At 34.2% G+C, this 22,848-nt stretch overlaps 1 protein-coding gene across 1 annotated transcript in view; it reads left to right on the forward strand.

The window, feature by feature from the left end:
- Window positions 1-21,604, forward strand: part of LOC141507801 (sodium channel protein type 9 subunit alpha-like) — a 158,059-nt gene extending 136,455 nt beyond the window's left edge. Inside the window, exons 21-27 of the mRNA XM_074215793.1 lie at window positions 102-209; window positions 1,027-1,308; window positions 2,422-2,475; window positions 3,849-3,983; window positions 4,637-4,741; window positions 12,648-12,918; window positions 18,392-21,604. Of these exons, the coding sequence (XP_074071894.1) occupies window positions 102-209; window positions 1,027-1,308; window positions 2,422-2,475; window positions 3,849-3,983; window positions 4,637-4,741; window positions 12,648-12,918; window positions 18,392-19,575 (2,139 nt within the window). The 3' untranslated portion in view covers window positions 19,576-21,604. The remainder of the gene's footprint in view (window positions 1-101; window positions 210-1,026; window positions 1,309-2,421; window positions 2,476-3,848; window positions 3,984-4,636; window positions 4,742-12,647; window positions 12,919-18,391) is intronic.
- The last annotated feature ends 1,244 nt before the right edge of the window (window positions 21,605-22,848 follow it).

Consider the following 22,848-nt stretch of genomic DNA (forward strand, 5'->3'; position numbering starts at 1 on the left):
CATCTGATTATTCCTTAACATCCTTTTAAAATGTGTCTTTTTCATTTTATAGATGGGTCTGAAATAATAATTATGAAATATTTATCATTGTTTCCACACAGATCTCTTTGGTTAGTTTGGTAGCTGATTATTATCTAGGATACTCAGAACTTGCTATTCTGAAATCGCTTCGGATGCTAAGAATTTTATCTGTATATGAAGAAGTAAGGGTAAGAAACATAAAATATTCTACAATAATTTATACTTGCAAACAAGGTAATATAAACTGTGTAGAAGGTAAGACATTCTAGAAACACTGAACTCTATCCTTCTTTAGTATCAAAACCAAGATAAAATCCTATTCTACTGCACAAACTCATGCAGATTCTTAAAATCAGTTCTTATTGGGGTGGCTAGGTGGCGCAGTGGATAAAGCACTGGCCCTGGAGTCAGGAGTACCTGGGTTCAAATCTGGTCTCAGACCCTTAAGAATTATCTAGCTGTGTGGCCTTGGGCAAGTCACTTAACCCCGTTTGCCTTGCAAAAAAAGCCCCTAAAAAAATCAGTTCTTATCACTTAGATTTCATATCTTTACATGTCATAACATACAAATGTTTGGCACAGAAAATAAAAATATCTGAAAGTTTCAGAAGAAATTCCAATTTCATTATTCAATACATGGTTTGAGACTGTGATTTAAATGGTATAGAGCACTCCCTTGTTGCCTCCTCTACAATTCTATGAGATTTGCTTAGAGTACTTAAGAGGTTAAGTGACTTGCTCAAGGTCATCCAGTATATGTCAGAGAAAGGAAATGAACCCATATCTTCCTGTCATCCATCCCAGTTCTCTATTCACTAAGTCACATTGTTTTAAAAGTAATATTATTAAGCAAAATTATTAAGAGGAGATTTTATAAGTTTGACTTTCCTAATTCTTATTGACTATGATTCTTGGGCTAATAGTAGTTGATCAAATGTTAAAATTGGTTACTGTGTTTATATGATATAAATCTGGTCAACTCTTATTTCTTTTTTTTTTTCCTAGGTGGTCTTGCAAATTTTTTTGAAAGCAGTTCCATCCATCCTAAAAGCACTGCTGGTCTGCTTTATGTGTTGGCTATTTTTTAGCCTAATGGGAGTGAACTTGTTTTCTGGAAAGTTCTTCAAATGTGTTAACACTACAACTGGTGAAAAACTTTCTAGGACTACTGTCACCAATTTTTATGAATGTAAGATACTTATCAACAATAGTGGAGAAGTTCAATGGAAGAATGGAAAAGCAAATTTTGACAATGTTGTAAATGGTTACCTTTCTCTCCTTCAATTAGTAAGTAGCTTTTCTACAGTGTGTGGCTCATTCACCCAACACATACACTCATATCCTTGTATGAGGATATTTTTTTCCCAAAAATGTATGGAGGAATAAAAATCAAAATTTTATTTTTTGTGTTTAGTTATGAATTTACAAAGAAATATAAAGATCAAAATACATGTGACAAAGTATTTCATGAGGTCTTGAGAGCATTGTGGAACAAATGTAGGTTAGATTAGAATGGAGTCTGGCAAAGGCACACCTAATTGAATAGACTTAACCAAGGTTTATTTTTAATATACCCATTGTAATAGTATTCTTGTGGGTAGTACGGCTTTGGGGAGCAAGGTTCTGGTTTTTTTTTTTCTTTTTTTTGTCCAAGTCTATCATTTTGTCAGTCTTTACATGGAAATTTCTTCTATCAGTGCAAATGAATAACTCCACTATTAATGAAAGTCTTAGAGAGTTGCCTGAGACACTGAGAGTTTGATTGACTTATAAAAGACATAGAGTTAATATATATCAGATATAAGAATTGAATACAGGTCTTCTTGACTAGGAGGCCAGATTTCCATACACTACTCCAATCTGCTCTGTTAAACACTTTTTATTTGATTGATCACTTGATTGCATATGCTGAATATATATTTATAAAGGCAACATTCAAAAATTTCAAAATTTAAAAAGAATTCAAAAAAATTCAAAAATCAATATTTTGAAACGATCAGACAGATGGTGCCTATAATAGCCACTTTACCGATGAGAAAACTGGAACTCAGAAATGAAATGACTTACCTTTAGTCATATGATTGGTAATTCTCAAATTGCTGTATTTAGATAACTATTGTTCAAAAATAAGATGTAGAGTTTAATAATAATATATTAGTCTTTGTACAATTAGTTTAGCTTAGCATTAGTTTACTCATCAAATGTGACATATTGAAGAAAAAAAGGAATAGATTAATACTAGATATTTTACTAAGTTAAAACAATACTTTGAAATATAAGATTTATTCATCAATGATCATTCAGTTAAAGTCTTTGAGTTATCCTAAAGTAAGGTTGAAACATCTCTTGTTCTTAACTGTCATCTCTAGAAGCAAAATTTAATAAATGTAATATTTGCAGGCCACCTTTCAAGGATGGTTGGATATCATGTATGCAGCTGTTGATATAGTTGAAGTAAGTATGGGACAATATATCACCTCATAATAACTATTAATATTTAAAGTTAACTAAGTTCTTTAAAATACTTAGGCTTATAAAATATGAAGTTTCATCTTCATCTTACAGAAACTGAGGTTCAAGAAGGGAAATTATTTGTTTAAGGTTACACAATTGGGAGATAGAAGAATAAGGGCACAAACCCAGATTTTCATTGCATTTTTTAAAAAGTGCTTTTACCACCACCACCATACATATAATCAGTGAGTTAAAAAGCATTTTTTAAGTGTGCCAGACACTGCTAAATAGTAGATATATGAATGTCAATGGTCAGAAAGCGGTCAATGAGTTTCTATTCTAAAAGGAAAGACTACATCTAAAAGGAACTTGAAGAAATGTGTGATGGGCAAAGTAGTAGATAATTCTTATAGTGATAAGAAATGAAGATGAGTGGGTCTTAACCTCTTTGCTTCTGAAAGGAGCCAACATTCAGAAAGAAGAGGACATAGAAACAAAAGTATGAGAAGTAATTCACAGGTGGAGCAAGCTTCTCTGGTGAATAGATTTCTAGGAAATTCTAGAAAAAGTCCTCTTGATAATCAACAGTTTAAGAGAGAGAGAGAGAGAGAGAGAGAGAGAGAGAGAGAGAGAGAGAGAGAGAGAGACAGAAATAACCAAAACTCATTAATAGTTCACAATCATCTAATGTTTTCTCCATGTTGACCCTTACAGAGAGGTAGTGTATTATCTCTGTTTTGAAGATAAGGAAACTAAGCTTTTGAGAGATTAGACCTCTTGCCCTCTATCTAAGAGCCAGTCTTTCTCAGAGTCAGGATTCAAACGAGTGTCTCGTTATTCCAAGTACACTTCACTTTCTTCTAATGTGTATTCTGTTGTCTTTCTGTAGGCCATTTTTAATTCAGTTTCTAAGGCTCTCAAAACTAATTCTTCAAATTAAATGACAAGTTGCCAAGAACAATGAATCTGTTAAAAAAGTAAAAAAAAAAATGTTTCACAAGAACTCCTGGGGAACTAATGCCTTGTTTTAAATGTTTATTGTTTTCTGAAATGCCTAGTACTTCTTTCTCCCTAAAGGTGGAGCTAATATAATTTGCGAAACCTGTGGACTTTCATTTTCAGATTTTAGAATATCTTTGGTTCCTACCCCATGGGTTTATTTGTTGATTGTCATGAACTATGAATGACTAATTTAAGTGTAGGTAACAAACTTTTAAAACTAAATCAAAGCAAAATGGTGGCCCCTAGATAATAAGATAGAAAGGGGGGGAAGCTTATGTTCTTGCTTATAACTAATAATTATTATATTCAATTGATTTCTTCAATAATTATTGATTTTTGCTAATGTTTGTTGTTCTTTCTTCCTTTTTAAGGTAAACTATCAGCCTACATATGAGAACAATATCTATTTTTGTCTTTACTTTATCAATTTTATTATCTTTGGATTATTCTTTCCCTTGGTCTTCTTTATTAGTGTTGTCATTAATCATTTCAAACAACAAATAAAGATAAGTATTTCAAATCTTTAATTATTCAATCCAATTGTATTCTAGCAACTTTAATTAAAGAACTATCCTATACCAAGTTACTAGATATTAGGGACACATCCACTTTCGCCATCCCTCAAACCCCCCCCCCATATTTCTTTCCAAATATGGAAACCAGCAGAGCACTGTGTGGGGTGTGGGGAGTAGCAGAAACCACATTTACAAAGCTAATTATAGATTAATGTAGATTGTAACTGGAGATAGAGTTCTAAACAAAGGAAAATTTGAGCAAAGAACACTTTTCATGAAGAAAATGAATTCATCCATCAATCAACAAGCAAATATTAAGGCCTTAATAATTTAATAGTTTAAGCAGCAATAGTGAACAGAAAGTAAAGAATATGATCAAATCATATCAGGATTAAGTCACCACCAGGTGATGTGTCTATCTATCATTCCTGACCTATGCAGTCTGGGCATTTTTTGTATGTATATCCTTCTATACAGAGAGAGTGACATAAAAATACATAAATCCCTTAAGACAGGTTTTTATTTAATGCAAGAGGGGTAACATCCCATTCTGAAAGGATCAAAATCTCTGCTTCCATAACTATTTGCTGATTGAGGAAAATTGAGACAAAAAAAATTTATAATAATTTCCTTTATTTTTTTACATTGGTGGTATAGGTATCTTCATGACAGAGAATCAGAAGAAATATTGCAATTTGATGAAAAATTTCAGGCACAAAAAACCCCAAACAACAATACCTCGACCCCAGGTAAGCAAAATAGCTAATTCTCATCCAGATTGTCAGGAGATTCTTTTTACTTTCTCCTCTAAATGTTTAATTTTTTTTCTTTTTTTTAATTTAATGTTTATTCTCATTTTTTACAAATAATGTTTTTGTACATTAATAAAAATTCTTGTTTAAGAGTAAACAAAATACCCCCTCCCCACAAAAAAATATAGACTCGGGGCAGCTAGGTGGCATAGTGAATAGAGCATCGGCCTTGGAGTTAGGAGAACCTGGCTTCAAATCCGACCTCAGGCACTTAATAATTACCTAGCCGTGTGGCCTTGAGCAAGCCACTTAACCCCATTGCCTTGAAAAAAATTTTTTAAAAATTTAATAAAAATAATATAGACTCGCTTGAGCAATAAAGTAAAGGGGAGAGAAAAAATTAAAATTAAAAAAATAGTAATAATTGTAGGTATGGTCAAGTGGCACAATGGATGGAGCACCATCCCTGGAACCAGGAGCACCTGAGCCCATATCTGGCCCCGTACACCCAATAATCACTCAGGTGTGTGACATGCAAGCCACCCCAACCCCACTGTTCTGCAAAAAACAAAAAAAGAAAAAAAAACCCAAAATAAAATAAAATAGTAATAATAGTAGGGGTGGCTGGGTGGTGGACAGAGCATTAGCACTTGAGCCAGGAGCACCTGGGTCCCAATCCAGGCTCAGACACCCAAAGATCACCCTGCTATGTAGCCAGGCAGGCCACCCAGCCCCATTTGCCCTGCACCCCCTAAAAAATAACAATAATAATAATAATAAAAATGTGCTTCAGTCTTTGTTCCAACACCAACAACTCTGTCGCGGGTGGATCACTTTCTTTATGACAAGTCCATGGCAAAAGTTACTTCCATATTTTTCCACCCTTGCCATTGCTGATCACAACTCCCTCCTTTCGTATTTCTCCACTACCATATATTATATTTTCTCTCTCCTTTCACTCTGACTCTGCTGTAGGGTAGCTGAGTGGTGCAGCAGATAGATCCTTGGCCCTGGGGCCAAGAGGCCCCAAGCCCCCTTACCACCCCTTAGGCCCAGGATCCAACTGGCCCTATGGTCCGGGTCAGGTCATCCAATCCCAACCCCTTGCAAGAAGTAAAAGAGAAAATGTGTTATATCTGACCACTCTCCCCGCCATGGTCCATCCTATCCTCCATCACTCACATCCCCCCTTCTCCCTGTCCCCCCCGCTTCTTACTCCAGATGCCTATACCCCATTGAGTATATATACTGTTTCCTCTCCTAGCCACCTCTAATGAGAGCAAAGATTCCATCATTCCCCCTTACCTTCCCCCTTCCATAACATTGCAATAGTTCATTGTGATAAAGAAAAATCTTATTATATGAAATATCTTGACCTATTCCCCCCTCATTTTTCTTTCTCCCATTACATTTCCCTTTTTTTCTATTGACTCCATTTTTACAACATAAAATTGACCTTTCTCCTGTGCTTCAACTATAAAAGCTCCTTCTACCTGCTCTATTAACTGAGAAGGTTCATATGAATATTATCAGTATCATTTTTCTATGCAAGAACACATGGAGTTCATCATCATTAAGTCCCTCATATTTTCCCCCTCTCCTTCAACCTCTATGCTTCACCTAAGTCCTGTATTTGAAGATCAAACCTTCTGTTCAGCTCTAGCCATTCCAACAGGAACATTTGAAATTCCCCTGGTTCATTGAAAGTCCATCTTTTTCCCTGGAAGAGGACATTCATTTTGCAGGGTAGTTGATTCTTGGTTGCATTCCAAGCTCTTTTGCCTTCCGGTATATTATATTCCAAGCCCTATGAACTTCCAATGTAGTTGCTGCTAAGTCCTGTGCGATCCTGACTGCAGCTCCACAATAATTGAATTGTGTACTTCTGGCTGCTTGTAATATTTTCTCTTTGACTTGGGAGTTCTGGAACTTGGCTATAATATTCCTAGGGGTTGTTTTTTTGGGATCTCTTTCTCGGAGGGATCTGTAGATTCTCTCCATTTCTATTTTGCCCTCTGCTTCTAGGATATCAGGGCAATTTTAAGGTAGTAATTCTTTGAAAATGATGTCAAGGCTCTTTTCCTGATCATGACTTTCAGATATTCCAATAATTTTTAAATTATCTTTCCTCAATCTGTTTTCCATATCAGTTGTTTTTTCAATGACATGTTTCACATTTTCTTCTAATTTTTTCATTTTTTTTTGGTTTTGAAGTATTGATTCCTGATTTCTCATAAATTCATCAATCTCCCTGAGTTCTATTCTATGTCTGAAGGATTTGTTTTCCTCAGAGAGCTTTCTTATCTCTTTTTCTATCTGGCCAGTTTTACTTTTTAAAGCATTCTTCTCCTCAATAACTTTTTGAACTGTTTTATCCATTTTACCTAAGCTGGTTTTTAGTATGCTATTTTCTTCAGCATTTTTTTTGGATTTCCTTGACAAAGCCGCTGACTTCATTTCTTTTCCCAGTTTTTGTTCTAACTCCCTCATTTTCTTTTCAAAGTCTTTTTTGAGCTCTGTCATAGCCTGAGCCCAATTTCTGTTTTTCTTGGAGGCTTTAGATGCAGGATCTTGTGCTTCCTCATCTTCAGACTGAATGTTTTGATCCTTCCTGGGCTCATATATGAAATATTTTTCAATGGTGTTCCTCTTTTTTCTCTGCTTGCTCATTTTCCCAGCCTGAGCCTGCTTTGGGGGTGCTTCCTGACCTTTTGGGACACTCCCACAAGGGTCTCAGTGTGTGAGGTTCTGTCCTCCCTCCTGGTCTGTGAATGACCATATGCGCCCCCCTCTGCCATGGGGCTGAGGTGGAGGGGGCCCCTGCTTTTCTATTGGGGGGGGCCTAGACTGCGATCAGGATCTAAATGTGGTCAGAGCCCAAGATTCTTGTTCCAGGGGCAGAGGACAGAGGTCTGCAGTCTCTCTCTTCACTCCCCTCCTTAGGTTCAATGGGCTCATTCCTTACGGGCTACACCTGCTTCTGTTTCCTGGTCTGCATTGGCCATGCTGCTGCTCGCTGCTCACTGAGTGCCCTGAGGGCTGGCCTTCACATGCTCACTCTGGCAGAGGTCGCCCTCTGTTCCCCCAATTTGTGCCTGGTGCTCCCGGGGCTTAGCTTAAGAAACTCCCTAGCTGCTGTGACCCTCAGCTCCCAGCACCCTGGGGCTGCCTCTGGGAAGCTAAAGTTCTTTCGCTCTGGCAGTCCACCCCTCTGGCGGGCCGCCCCTCCAGCCCAGGGAGCAGAGCCTTTCTGCTCTTTTCCAGGTTACCTTGAGTAGGAGAACTGCATCCCTGGGACCCTCTGTGGGTTCTGTCTCTCAAAAATGTAGTTAAAGTCCTTAGTTTTGAAGTTTTATGAGAGAACGCCTAAGAGACTTTCCTCTTGTTGCCATCTTGGCCTCTCCCCCCAGTTTATTTTTTTCAAAAGAAATACTGATAAGTTTTATACCATCTAAATCTCCCTATTCTAATTATGACCATTTATCATATTTATAATTTGTAAATTTAAGACTTATGCCAACTCCTTTTATATAGTATAGAAATTACAGTCTATTATGTTAATCAGTAATTTGTATGTGTTTCTTCTACCAGTGTTAGATTCAACTCTTTTATTCTCTAAAGTTTCCTGAATTATTGTGATCAGAAAAAAAAAAGTAAGCACAAAAAAAATCAAACTTTTCCACAACAAAGCTTTCTACAATATTGATTCTGGACTGCCAGTTTATTCAACTTGCTAGGACCAAACAAAGCTTGTGCCACATAGGCATAGCTTTTGACAGCAAAAGATCACCTCCACAGGCCAATGAGGTATCATTGTAAAACTTTAGTTGAGGATATAATCTAAAAGCAAATTAACAGTCTGCTGCAAACAATATCTTTTTTTAGATGAAAAGGTTTTATTAAACACTTACTATGTGACTGGGTTATCCTGAAAGCTGTGAATACAAATACAGAAATGAGAGCTTTGGCATTCAGGTAGCTTAATTCTGGTGGAGAAGACAATCCAAATTTAGGAGTGATAGCCAGGGTAGAAAGTTTTGATCAAGGAAATTATAAAGATGGTGAGTAGAGCAACAGAACAGCCAGTTAACATAAACTTTCTTTTTTAACATTAATTTTACAAAATGGGTTCCAAATTTTATTTCTTCTTCACTCCAGTCCCTCTCCTAGCCATTGAGAAATCGAGCAATATGGTACCCATTATACCTGCGATATCATATAAAGCATATCTCCATGTTAGCCATGTTGCCAAAAAAAATCAGAAAAAGAAAGTGGATAATAATATGCTCTAGTTTGCACTAAGAGTTCATCAGTCCACTTTCTGGAAGTGGAGAGCATTGTCTTGGATGATTATAATGATCAGAGTATCTAAGTCTTTCACAGTTGATCTTCATCATAGTATTCCTTCACAACATACTTTGTCCTCCTGGTTCTGCTCACTTCACTTTGCATCAGTTCATATAAATCTTCCCAGGGTTTTCTGAAACCATCCTATTCATTTTTACTTCTATCACAATATTATTCCATCACAATTATATGCAACAGCTTGTTCAATCATTCCCCAAATGATGGATATTCCTTCAATTTCCAATTCTTTAGCACAACAAAAAAGAGCTACTCTAAAAGATTCTTGTATAGGTTCTTTTCTTCTGATATCTTTGGGATATAAACCTAATTATCAAGTATTTCTTTATCAAATGGTATATACATTTTTAGAATCCTCTAGGCATAATTCCAAATTGTTCTCTACACTGGTTGGATTAGTTCACAACTCTACCAACAATGCATGAATGTATTCATTTTCTACATTCTTTCCATTTGTTGCTTTCCTTTTTTAGCCAGTATGATAGGTGTATTTTTTAAAGTTTCTTATTTGATTCTCTCTAATTATTAATTAGAGTTATTGTTTTTTTTAATATGATCATTGACATTTTGGATTTCTTTTCTGAAAATGTCTTATTCATATCCTTTGACCATTAATCAGTTAGAGCAATGACTTATTTTTATACATTTGGTTCAGTTCCCTGTATAGTTAAGAAATAAAGTATTTATCAAATAAAATTTGCTAAAAATGCTTTTTCCTAGTTCAGTAACTAATTCAATATATCTCAAGGTATTTGAATACTATTATTTTTTTAATTGTAAGAGAGCTTATAGATCAAGAAGTCCAATCCCTTCACTTCATCCAACTTATGTCCTGTAAAGTATGAATGGAAGCAAGTACAGGAAAAAGAGGGCAATGTCTTTCTTTAGTTCTATGATTGAGAAAGACTTCATAGCCAACCAAGAGTGGTTCCATAAGATCAGCAAGGAAAAACCAATAGAAAAAATTGATAGTCCTAATACATAGGAGACATAAAATTCTCCTTTGCTTGAGTACTCTTCCACCATGTAGTTCCTTCATGTTTATCTTTACTGTGTAAATCTTCTGCTCACAAGTATTTCTCATGTTTGTAGCTTCTTGTGTTTATTTAGTTTGTGTTCAACCTTTCAACTGATCATATATTTATTATTTGTAAGGTTATTTGTTATAGGTTTATAGGGCAAATTTTTATTCCTATTTTTCTTACTACAATATTGCATTTAATTGTTGTTTTAAGCTTATTCCACTCTCTGGTTGACCAGTTAAAAATAAACATCACCAAGGAGATGGTAAGATAATTTTTCAATGTGTCCCCACAAAGTACTTTGTTCTTCCCTTTGACTTGAGGTCTCAAAACAAAGTTGGTAGTAATGGTATCATATTTGTGTTTTCTGCATGAAAATATCAGAAATGACAAGTGAAGTAAAAAAAATTTGGGTGGGGGTGGGGGGTGGGGGGAAAGATGACTTGATGAAATCCATGTAAAATAAATATAGATATTCTCCTGGTCTCCAGTCTAATAATTGTGTTAAAGGAAGAAAATTACATTATACTGGCATGACTTGTTATAAGGAAGCCATGATGGTTTTAATGCCCATTATTTTCCTTCCTAATGCATCTAAAAACCATACATTTATTGATGCATTCTGATATTTTGCTAGGATTCAGATTCAAGTTTACTAGCCTATTTTATATTAAACTTTACTATTGGGCTTTGTTTTGTCAATGATTTGTGGCTATAAAATCATTTTGTACTCATTCAATGAACCTTTCCTTAAAATAGGCAAAAAGAGTTATATTGTAATCATGTTATATATTGATTTCCCATTTGTACTCACTTCATATGGTATCTTCATTTAAGACTTCCCAAGCTTCAGGGGCAGCTAGGTGGCACAGTAGATAGAGAATTGGCCCTGGGGTTAGGAGTGCCTCAGGTCAAATATGGCCTCAGACACTTAATAATTACCTAACTGTGTGGCTTTGGGCAAACCACTTAACTTCATTTGACTTGGAAAAAAATCTAAAAAAAAATACTTTCCTCATGTTCATCATTTCTTACATTTCAGTAATATTTCATTTTATTCATAGAACATTTCTAGTTCAATAAATACCTAGCTGGTAATATGTTTTATTTTACATTTTTATTTTGACTTGTGTCTTTATGTATCTTTATTCTTAGAGTTTATACTTAGCAATTTACTTATCTGTATTTTAAAGGATCTCGCTTCTCCTGTTTTTAACATGATTTATTAGTCTAACAATAGTTTTTTGTGTTTTCCATTATCCATTTTCTAAATATCATTGATATTGTCAGACATCACATCATCATTTTATTAAAAGCTAATGATATTAATATTTATATCATGCTATGTGTCAGATAGTCCAAAACACATTACAATTATTATTTCATTTATTCTTCACAACAACATGATATGTAGATGCTATAAATATCCCCATCTCATATATGAGGATACTGAGGCAAGCATAGCTTAAATGACCAGGGTCACAAAGCTCATAAGAGTCAAAGATCAGATTTAAACTCAGATCTAATTCCAGAAGCAGTACTTTATTCACTGTACCACATAATTATGTTAGATTGTAGTCTAGTCAAGAAAATGAAGTAATATTGAGGAAAGTTAGATATTCTCTTAATCTGTCTTCATTTATCTTGGATTTATTTCACTATTAACTATTTTTCTTTCATTTTTCTATCAGAAAACAAATCTGATAGACACTCTAAGTATTATGCCTCAATTATTTTACTATAATTTTTCCCAAAACTTGTCTCATTGGAATAAATGTTGGGTGAATGTGCTACAGATACAGATATGTTCTATTACCTTAGAGATTTATATTTGTAAGTTTCCAACCTCAGTCTCAACATGAAACATATTGCATTGCATAGAGGAGGAGCATTTAGATAATTGATTTTATTAAATCATGAATGTGAAATTCAAATTCTAAGAAATTTAGTAGCTCAATATTTTTATAATGACTCTCAGAAAAAGTTATCCAAAACTATCGTATTTCTATTTATATATGAAATTATGGCTGAGCACTAGATACATTAAGGTATTAGTGAGACAATATATGAAAATTGGTAGTGAGAGTACATTTTGAAACAAACAATTTTGTTTAGGAACAACAATGGGAAGAGGCCAAAATCAACAAAGAAAAAAATATTGTAATATTGTTTACATTATGAAATATTAAAAGATATTGCAGAATTCCTTCAGGGGACTCAGTAGTACATTCATGCATATGTTTATAGATGATTAACATTTTGCTGGAGAAGCTGGAGATAGAAAAAAAGAGACAAAGCATTTGATACTACTGCCAGTTGACAATCCATCAACATTGTAAACAATATAATATTACAGTAGTGTGGGAATTTTTTTTCTCATGTGCCTTACTATAGTAAATGTCTAAACTATTTGATTTTGATCAAATGGATAAAACATAGGACTATAGTTTTACATAGATGAATTTTCTGAGTCTAATGATTTTAATTACAATTTGACATTCACTCTCTTATTGCAGAACAAATTCCAGGGATATATATTTGATCTAGTAACAAAAGATGCTTTTGAGATCACCATTATGGTACTCATCTGTCTTAACATGGTGACCATGATTATGGAAACAGATAACCAGAGTGCACATACAAGAAACATTTTATACCAGATCAACTTGGTGTTCATTGGTCTCTTTGTGGGAGAATGTGTGCTGAAACTCATCGGCCTCCGCCAATACTACTTTACCATAGGCTGGAACATCTTTGATTTCGTGGTAGTCCATCTCTCCATTATGGGTAAGTATGTTTACTTATGAGATATCAATTTAGAATGATCTTAAATCAGGCAGGAAAGACCTAAAGATTCTTGAATCTTTTCCAAATTATTATGAACAGCTTTGAAAGAAAGATGAAAGAAAAATTTCTTTCAAAATTTTTGTGATAAAATTTTATATTTGAGCATGATTTCAGTTCTGGCGTCAAAGTGCCAGAAGAATAAAATAAATCTGTGAAAGTTATCAATAAAGAAATCTGTCAGCACAGAGAACAAGAAGAAAAGTTTGCAGATGTATTGTTCTCTAAGCTGACAAAAGAGCTAGTCTTTTTTATTATGTTTTGCCTTCTTTTAAAGCAGTAAATTAATTCTGGAAGGACTAGGCACATCAAGTAACAAAAAATGTTAAATTACTTTTTGAAATTTTAAAAATTGTTCATCCTATCTATATTTTGCTTCTTTTAGAATTGAAAAAGTGAACTATCTTAAGCAATGAGCTTGATCCTCTGAGTTATTCTCAAATTTTAGTCCCTTCAGTCTGGCTTCAGAACCAAGACAGAAGTTGTGTTGACTTAACATGTTGAAAGAAATGCTTGTAGTATAATTGCAGTATGAATTATAGGAATAAGGCCTGGGTGAGGAGAATAATCTGAGGAATTTCAAGCACAGAATTCTATTATTTCTCATTCAGTTGTATGAGTGGGATGGACCACATATAATAAGGTGAAATTGAATAGAGAGAAATACAGAGATTATTGCTTGGGATCCAGTGAACTTACCTCACAAATGAAGGACATTAAAATAAACTAGAGCTGTCTGTGAAAATATTGTGTGTGTGTGTGTGTGTGTGTGTGTATGTGTGTGTGTGCATGTATGAGAGGCAGAGACTGAGAGACAGAAGCGAGAGAGAGAGAGAGAGAGAGAGAGAGAGAGCAAGAGAGAGAGAGAGAGAGAGAGAGAGAGAGAGAGAATATTTGTGTCAGTTTTACTATACTTTACCTTTGTTGGATCATTTAGGGAGAATTGTGTTAAATTCTGTATAACAAAGTTCAAGAAAGATATAGCCAACCATATTAATAAATGCGTGAGCAATAGGACAAACCTCAAGGAGATTTTGACAAAGATTGACTGTAGGAGGAATTAGGGGTGGTTATTCTTAAAAAAGAGAAGACTTAGAGAAGTGATCCTCAATTAGTTGTAAGGATGACATGTAGGAAATAAATTAAAACATATGCTACTTAGTTCAGGATAATAGAACCCAGAACTATGGACAGAAGTTGCAGTGATAGATTTAGGCTTGATAGAAGGAAAAGCCTGTTCACAATCACAGCTGTTCCCAAAATGTAATGAATTGCTTACAAGGTAATAGGTTCTCCTTCACTGTACATCTTCAAATAACATCTGTCGAAATACTTTTTAATAATCAACATGTGTTTATCTTTGTATTTCAAGCATTAGACTTCTTAATGTTATAAATATAAATGAATACTATATAGAAGAGTTTTCTTTAGATTAGACTGTCATATATGATCTCTGACATCCCTTCTAAACTTCACATGTGCAATTATGCATTTGTGTATATCCATGTCCTGGATCCTCTGTTTTAGAACTTGGTGATTGAATTTTATCCAAGTACTTGATGCTGAATAGAATCATTCATTGATTTATTAAAAACTTTTAAGCACCTACTATGTGACAAACACTGTGCTTAGCAGTTTGATGATTCAAACATTATTCAAAGGACTATGTTACAAGTATATAAAAAATAATTGGAAACAATTGAGAGAGGGAGAATATTAGAAATAACAGAAATTAGAGGACTTGAAGGAATCTAGGGACAACAGCAGATGGAGATGAGAAGGAAGATCATTCTAGTTATGGCAGATAGCCAGTGATGATGACTGGAGAAGAGATTTGTATTCATTGAGAAACAGCTGGAACAGTGTCATTGAATCACATAGTACATTAGAGGAAGGCAAGGATTAAGAGGAGTGTAAAAGACACAGTAAAAATTATGTATAAGCAAAATATAATTTCTATCTGTCACATGTCTAGGCCCAATAATAATGATGTTAATATGTCACTACTTTATCAACTTGAGTTGAATCAGAATCTTGATACTATACTTTGAACAACACTCTGCCAGTCTTCCAAAGATAATAAGAAAAGTATTTACAGATTTATTAAGTACCTACTATGGTACTTACACCAGTCTTTTATAATCTGGATCCAATCTATGTTTCTACATAAACATAGCTTATGCCTTCATATCTTCATGATTTGCTCCTGCTTTGTCTTTAATCCTACATTCCCATCTCTCTTTTTTTTTTACAACTCTTAAAATCCCTTACATCATTCACTTAAAGTCCCAGAACAGTAATGGATAGATCCTGTGTCTTCCTAATGCATATAGTCAAAATTTGATAGGGATTCTTCCAAGATTAATCAAAGTGGATAATAACTATTCACTTCTGGTAATTCACAGAGGTCCAAATGAAACTTTCAGAAGAATGTCATGAGTATTATCAGTGATTCTGAAGATTTGGACAAAAAACTGATTACCACAAGGCATACAGTTTCTATTTCCTCACTGTTTTCCAATGAGGGCAAGGAATGAAAAAGAGGAAATAATTGAAAATTGAATAACAAAGAATATCGTATTTGAAAATTTGATTTAGCTTTCTATACTTTAGTTTATAATATAGATTTGGCAGATTCCTACCCAGAAATGCAATATATCTTTTTTTGAAAGTCTAATAGTATTGTATTTTTTGAAAATCAAAATGAAAGTCAAGTACAAACTTCTTTATACTAATGATAGAAGTGCGAGAAGACTGATATATATATATATATATATGTATATATATAGCCACAAATTTAGACAATAAAGGGAATTTTTTAAAAAAGGATAGAAATTTGCAGAAAGAAAAGCTAAGAAAGTGCCAGTAGTTAAACTTACAGCATCAAAGATCTATACATAAATTATTCAAAATTGAAGCAACAAGCAAGGAATTAAAGATCCCACCTAGAAATCTTCTTTGTGTTCAGGTACTTAATAAATTTGTATATACTCTCTCTCTCTCTCTCTCTCTCTCTCTCTCTCTCTCTCTCTCTCTCTCTCTCTCTCTCACACACACACACACACACACACACACACACACACAAAACATATACAATAAAAAAAATCATTTTTTTCTCTCATGACTGACCTTAACCCAGATATTCTCCATCACACTTCCTGTTTCAGGTGTTGGGATTTCCTCACATAAGTATAGTCTAGTAATATGCAATGTTTCCCTTTTTATCTATCCTATTTCTTTGAAGTAAGGCACACATGACCAGAGTTTAATCTAAAATAGTCTTCGGGAATAATAGAATGATGATGCCTGACAATAAAATCCAGAGCTGTTTATTTCTTTGATAGTTTTCCCTACAAAAAAAGTGGCCTTTACAGGGGAAATGTCAGAACCGAAATGATTAGCAGGAAATTGATATGTATGGTACATAAATATGTGGTAAGAGAAAATTTATCTGTCCTTGAAAAATTACATTTTCCTGAATCAGATAAACTGCATCCTTAAATACTGAAAGATTGTTGTGTGTGCCTATTAATATTTGAAAGATTATGGAAAATAGAATAATACATCATTATAAATTGATAAATAGATTTCAGAAACCATTCATTCCATTTATTCTAATCCCTGAGGAATAGGAGAATCAGAGAGGTTAAATGACTTGAACTTTATCACAAAACTAGTTATAATCATGAGCACAATTTAAAACCAGATTATCTTGATTACTAGTGTGGTACTTTTACCACTATGCCATGCTTCTTTTAACACGACTGAAGAAAGGAAAAGGTTGTCTCAGTTTTCACAAAAGGAGTGAGAGAGCATAGGGTTTTTCCTCCAAAAATCATTAAGCTTCACCTTGATTTTAAAAGAAATAAGAGAATGAATCATGGATGGTGATTCCAAAAATCCATCTTGGATTTATCTAAGGTAGTTCTTGTCAGGCTAACATGATTTCCTTTTGACAGGATTACAAGATTGGTAGATGAGTAGAATGCTGTGTATATACTTTACCTAGTTTAAAGCAAAGATTTTCATCAAGTACTTTATTCTGTTCTTGCAGAGAAGATGGAAAGAAAATAGAGAATAGAGAATACAAATCATTTGAGAATACAATAACTTGAATTTAGAACTGACTAGGTAGCTGAACTTGAATGGTTGCTGAGAATTCAATGTCAGGAGGAGAGGATTTCTGTAGACAGAACATGAGTGATCTATTCCTGGCCATATCTTAATTAATATTTTGCCAGTGACTTGGATAAAATCTTAAAGGGTTTGCTCATCAAATTTTTCAGTTAATACAAATCTAGGAAGAATGATATCTAGCCCACAGGATCTTATGAATGTGAATAAATGTTGTCTTTTACTAGAGTTCAAAGAAAAATAAAAACAATTTTATAAGTATAAAATGAAGAAGGCATGAGAAAAATATTGTTAGTTTTAATGGACTACAGATTCAAATATGAGTTAGCAGTATGACATGGAAGCCAAAATAATTGTGATCTTACTTTATGTTAAGAGATACTTCCTTGAGGAAGATAATAATACACTATATTCAGCCTTTATCCAACATCATCTGGAGTAATGGGCATCATAGTTTAAGAATGGCAGTAATAAACTGGCAAGGGTCTAGAAGACAGCAACCACAATGATGAAGGACTTTGAACTCATAATATAAGAATATCAGTTATGAGAACTTGACATGTTTTTCCCAGAGGAGATTCAGGAGACATATGACAACTGTCCACCTATTTTAAGGGTTATCATATATAAAAGAAGGATTAGATGTATTCTCTTTGGCTCCATGGATTAGGAGTAGTAGGATGAGGTTGCAGAAAGTGATTTGAGCTTAGTGTTTCTTTCCATTCTCTCTCTCTCTCTCTCTCTCTCTCTCTCTCTCTCTCTCTCTCTCTCTCTCTCTCTCTCTCACACACACACACACACACACACACACACACACACACCCAGACACCCCATAAACAGATGAGTTTTTTTTTTATTAAAGCTATCCAAAAGTAGAATGGGTTGTGTTGAGAGGTAATGAGTTCCACCTTCTTTGAAAAATCCCCTTCAAAGAGTCTGTATTGAGAATATTGTAGTGGAGATCCCCTTAAAATCTCAAATTTTTACCTCTGGAAGTATTCCTCCTCCTTACTTATACAATTAACTCTATTCCTAGCAAGGATCCAGGACTCTGTTCTTCCTCTCTTCAACCATTACACGCTTTAAAGATCTTTGAAAGGTTTAGAAAACAATGCATGTTCTGTTTTCATTTGCCTTTCTGAATCTCACCTTCCTACCAGGTGGCTAAGGGGGTTATGCAAATGATCATGGTCTATTTCTCAATAAAAGAAGAACAGCAAATGTGTGTTTAATGAATTTATGATAGATGTTTAAACATGTTGCTTTTTATGTTTTTCCACAGTTGTATTACAACCTCATTTGACAGACAAATATCTCCTGACCTATGCCCAGGTACAAGTGATCCGTCTCATCAGATGTGGACGAGTCCTGAATTTCATTAAAGGAAGAAAGGGCATAGGTTTATTAATCTATGCTCTGATGCTGTCCCTTCCTACTTTTTGGAATATTGTGCTTTTGCTTTTCTTAGTTATGTTTATTTATGCCATTCTAGGAATGTCCCACTTTGCCTATGTTAAAAAGGATGCTGGAATTAATGACATATTCAACTTTGAAACTTTTAGCAACAGCATACTTTGCATCTTCCAAATTACCACATTTGCTGATTGGGATGGTCTGCTAGAACCAATTCTTAACACAGGACCACCAGACTGTGACCCTCAAAAAATTCACCCAGGAAGTTCTGTTAAAGGAGATTGTGGAAATCCTTCTTTGGGGATTTTATATTTTGTGAGTTATATCATTATATCCTTTCTTGTGCTTGTAAACTTGTTCATTGTTATTATCCTGGAGATTTGCAGTATTGTGTCAGATGAAAATGCTCAGTCTCTGAGTGAAGAAGCTTTTGACAATTTTTATGAGGTTTGGAAGCAATTTGATCCCAATGCCACCCATTTCATAGACTACAGTCAGCTCTCTGAGTTTGCTGCTTCATTGGATCCCCCTTTTCATATAGGAAAGCCAAACAAAGTTCAGCTCCTAGCCATGGATCTGCCCATGGTCAGAGGTGATCAAGTTTTCTGTCCTGATGTCTTATTTGCTTTTACAAAGCACATTATGGGACAAAGTAAAGAATTTGACTGCATCCATTTATCAATGTGTAAGCAGTTTCTGTCATCATGTCTTTTTCAAATTTCCTATGAACCAGTTACTACTACTCTAAAACGAAAACGAGAGGAGATTTCAGCTCTGGTCATTCAGAGAGCATTTCGACGTCACTTGTTAAGGCAAAATAAATTGTGTAACTATCACCTCAAAGGTAAAGACAGGAAGAAGCTGACTGTTAATGAAGAAATAGTATCTGATAAAGTTCATGAGAACTCAACTCTAGAGAAAGGACGTGATCTGAGCTCTTCTCCCACTTCCATACTTTTAGATAGTGGAATAGAGCAAGATAGAGAGAAACATGAAACAGACCAAACTGAAAAAGAATACAAAGGCAAAACTGACAGGGAACAGGAAAAGTAGGAATTCTATTTTGTTGATATTTGGCTACAATTATTCAAGAGACTTATTCTATGGGGAGGACTATTTTGGTAAATCTATGCCAAACTAACTGATTTTTACAAAAACAAAATATAAATACATTGTTAATGCATCTAACAGTATAGTGATACTTCACTCATTGTAGATTTGGTATTGGTTTGGCAAGGTGGTGCAGTAGATAGTGTACTGGAACTGGAGTCAGGAGACATGCTTACAAATCTGGCCTCAGACACTTAATAATTACCTAGTTGTGTGGCCTTGGGCAAGCCACATAACCTCATTTGCCTTGCAAAAAAACTAAAAAAAAAAACATTTGGTATTAAAACAACCTTGTTAAGTGTTATCTGTTTTCTGTTTATTCTCTTATGTAAAAGAAAAAATAAAAAGGCTGCTAAGAATTGTACATTTTATAGACTAATAGAAGTAGAATCTAATTTTTACTTTTTGCCTTTGTCTTCTTCTTATAATGTCCTTGCCATCTCTCTCTCTCTCTCTCTCTCTCTCTCTCTCTCTCTCTCTCTCTCTCTCTCTCTCTCTCTCCTCCCCTCCCCTCCCCTCCCCTCCCCTCCCTCCTTCCCTCTCTTTCTCTCGCCCACATATCCACACATATATAAACATCACACAAACAAATTTATGCAATTAGGAGCATATGTACTTCCTTTTTAAAATGTATTCCTTTGGAAAACAGCAAATTAAAGTGTTTTACTGGTTCCCTTCCTTGCAGTGATCAAAGTAGTTGCAGCTGCTGAGATTTTTAGTTCATGCATAAGGAAATTTAGAACAGAATCATAGCATTTTGCATAAAAAAACTTTGTCTAAATGAAAGCACCTACCATCATTATGACCTTGCACCAGGAGTAACTATTTTATGCCTTAAAGTCTATAGAATTCTCTTAATATAAAGACTTGTCACTATTATTTAATATAACAATTATTCAACCTAAGCAATGCAGAGATTATGTGCAATATATTTTGCCCTAATATCCCATCTTCTTGTATTTCCTTTGCATTTATATTTTTCCAGAGCTTTAAAATTATTTTAAGATGTCCATTGCCATCATAAAAATACAGTTTTTGAAGTAAGGCAGCAATTCCTTAATCTTTTTTGACTGTTTTCTATGAAACCAAATTCTATACTTTCTGACCCTAAAATACTTCAGATATCCTTACTGCAAAGCACTTTGTGACCTAGATTCAGTTCTCATTTCCTGATATTTCTTAATCAATCTTCAGCTTTCAGCATAACTAAGAGCTTATTTCTTAGTAAAATCTTGCTGTGAATAAACTTGCTATGCTTCATGATTGAGCAAATAGCTATGACCTGGACACAGTATAACAGATATCAATGTACTGTATAGGTGATGGATAAATATTTGTTAGCAAGGTCTTTCTCAAACTTTTACCAATTAAAATATTGCACTTGATGTCCATGAAGTATCAGTTTTCTGCAGATTATACGTCACAAATTATATTTGCCTTTTCAAACTATTGGCCTATTTCTTTCTCTGCCTACTATCCAGAACTAAATTATTATAACTATTATTCCTTTGGAGAGACTTTATGGAAATACAAATTTTTGATGACCTGCTTCTTATGTTTCTCTACAGTAAAGTTTCCAACATACATCTATATTACAAAAATTATGTAACAATTAAATGCTGACTAATATAGTGATCATGCTCTCTCTATCCCCCTTCTCCCTCTAAAATTCCTTGTATTTTGTCAATAGTTTATATTTACTTACCTATGTGCTTGCTTTCCTCTAATAGAATGTAAGCTTTTTGAAGGCAAGGTTTTGTTTCATTTTGTCTTTCTATTACTAACACTGAACTTGATAAATAATATGTGCTTAATAAATGTTTATAAATTGAATTGAATTGAATTTAAAAATTATGCTTTTGCCACTACAGATTAAATAGCATGCATTTCTATCAATTTCCTTGAAACTATCATCTGATTGCTGTAGTACTTTCAGATATTTTAAAAATATTCTTCATTTTAATAGTTGTATAAATGGTAAATGTAAACTCTTCATCCTCCCAAATCTAATAAAATTATCTGTTATACCTTAAATAAGGTGTACCATTTCAATTTACTATTACTATTTTTACTATTTACTATTACTATTCAATTTACTATTAAATTCCTCAATGCTTGCCTTTCACAAGTACCCCAACTATGTTTTTTATTTATTTGTTTTTATTTTTTTTGCAAGACAATGGGGTTTAGAGACTTGCCCATGGTCACACAGTAAGGTAATTATTAGGTGTCTAAGACTGGATTTTAACTCAGGTCCTCCTGACTCCAGGGCTGGTGCTCTATCCACTTGCCATCTAGCTGCCCCACTATGACTCCTTTTAGCATTCATTTTGGTCTTTTTACAAGCTGTTTAGTTAGCAGAATACTAATAAACTTCCAGTAGCCTTTTTTGTCAGGGTTAATTCACATCAACAAAGCAAAAATATAATCATATCCTTTTTCAGATCATAATTTGGTATATCTTACTAAGAATTGCTATTTTTAGATGTGTCAGTAACCTAATCTAACTCATGTATCAATTTGAACTTCAACAGATTACTTCCTGATTTTATAGATTACTAAAGCCAGAAAGCAACTTAGAGTTCATTGAATACAACTTCCCCCTTTTTTATAAATTAATAAGCTTTCTTTAGCAATGCTGTAAATAAAACAGTTCTTTATCTTTATTTTAGCAATCTATTTCTTTATCTAGAATATCTTTAGTTAGATAATGTGATCCTTGACAGTGATCAAGAGAGGAAAGCCTAATAGTTATCTCTTAAGCAAGGGGGAAAAAAGCTCTCATTAGAGGGTCTTAAAGAAAAAGGAGGCAAGAAAATTTCACACTTCTCAGAGTGACCCTATATCCTTTCACACCTGGGTCAGGCACATAAATATCCCAAGACAAGTAACATACAGGGCTTTCTCAGTGGTTGAGCAGAGGAGTCACTGTCCTATGGCAGTATGCAAAGACCACAGAGAAGCAACAAAAGCATCAGGTAAAAAGGCCAGTTGGTCTGTCATCTTAAAACTTATTATTTCCAATATCTGGGTAAAATAACCAATATTAGCTAACATTTTTATAGCACTTATTATATGTGACAGGCACTATCCTAAGGGCTTTACAAATTATTGTCTCATTTTAAACCAAGACAAGGAATTTCTTCATATTTGAAATGTAAAAAAGCCTGATTGTGGGGTGAGGGGGAGGAATATTTGGAAATCCCTATATCAAAC

Source organism: Macrotis lagotis, chromosome 1, assembly GCF_037893015.1.
Source record: "Macrotis lagotis isolate mMagLag1 chromosome 1, bilby.v1.9.chrom.fasta, whole genome shotgun sequence".
Taxonomy (NCBI): domain Eukaryota; kingdom Metazoa; phylum Chordata; class Mammalia; order Peramelemorphia; family Peramelidae; genus Macrotis; species Macrotis lagotis.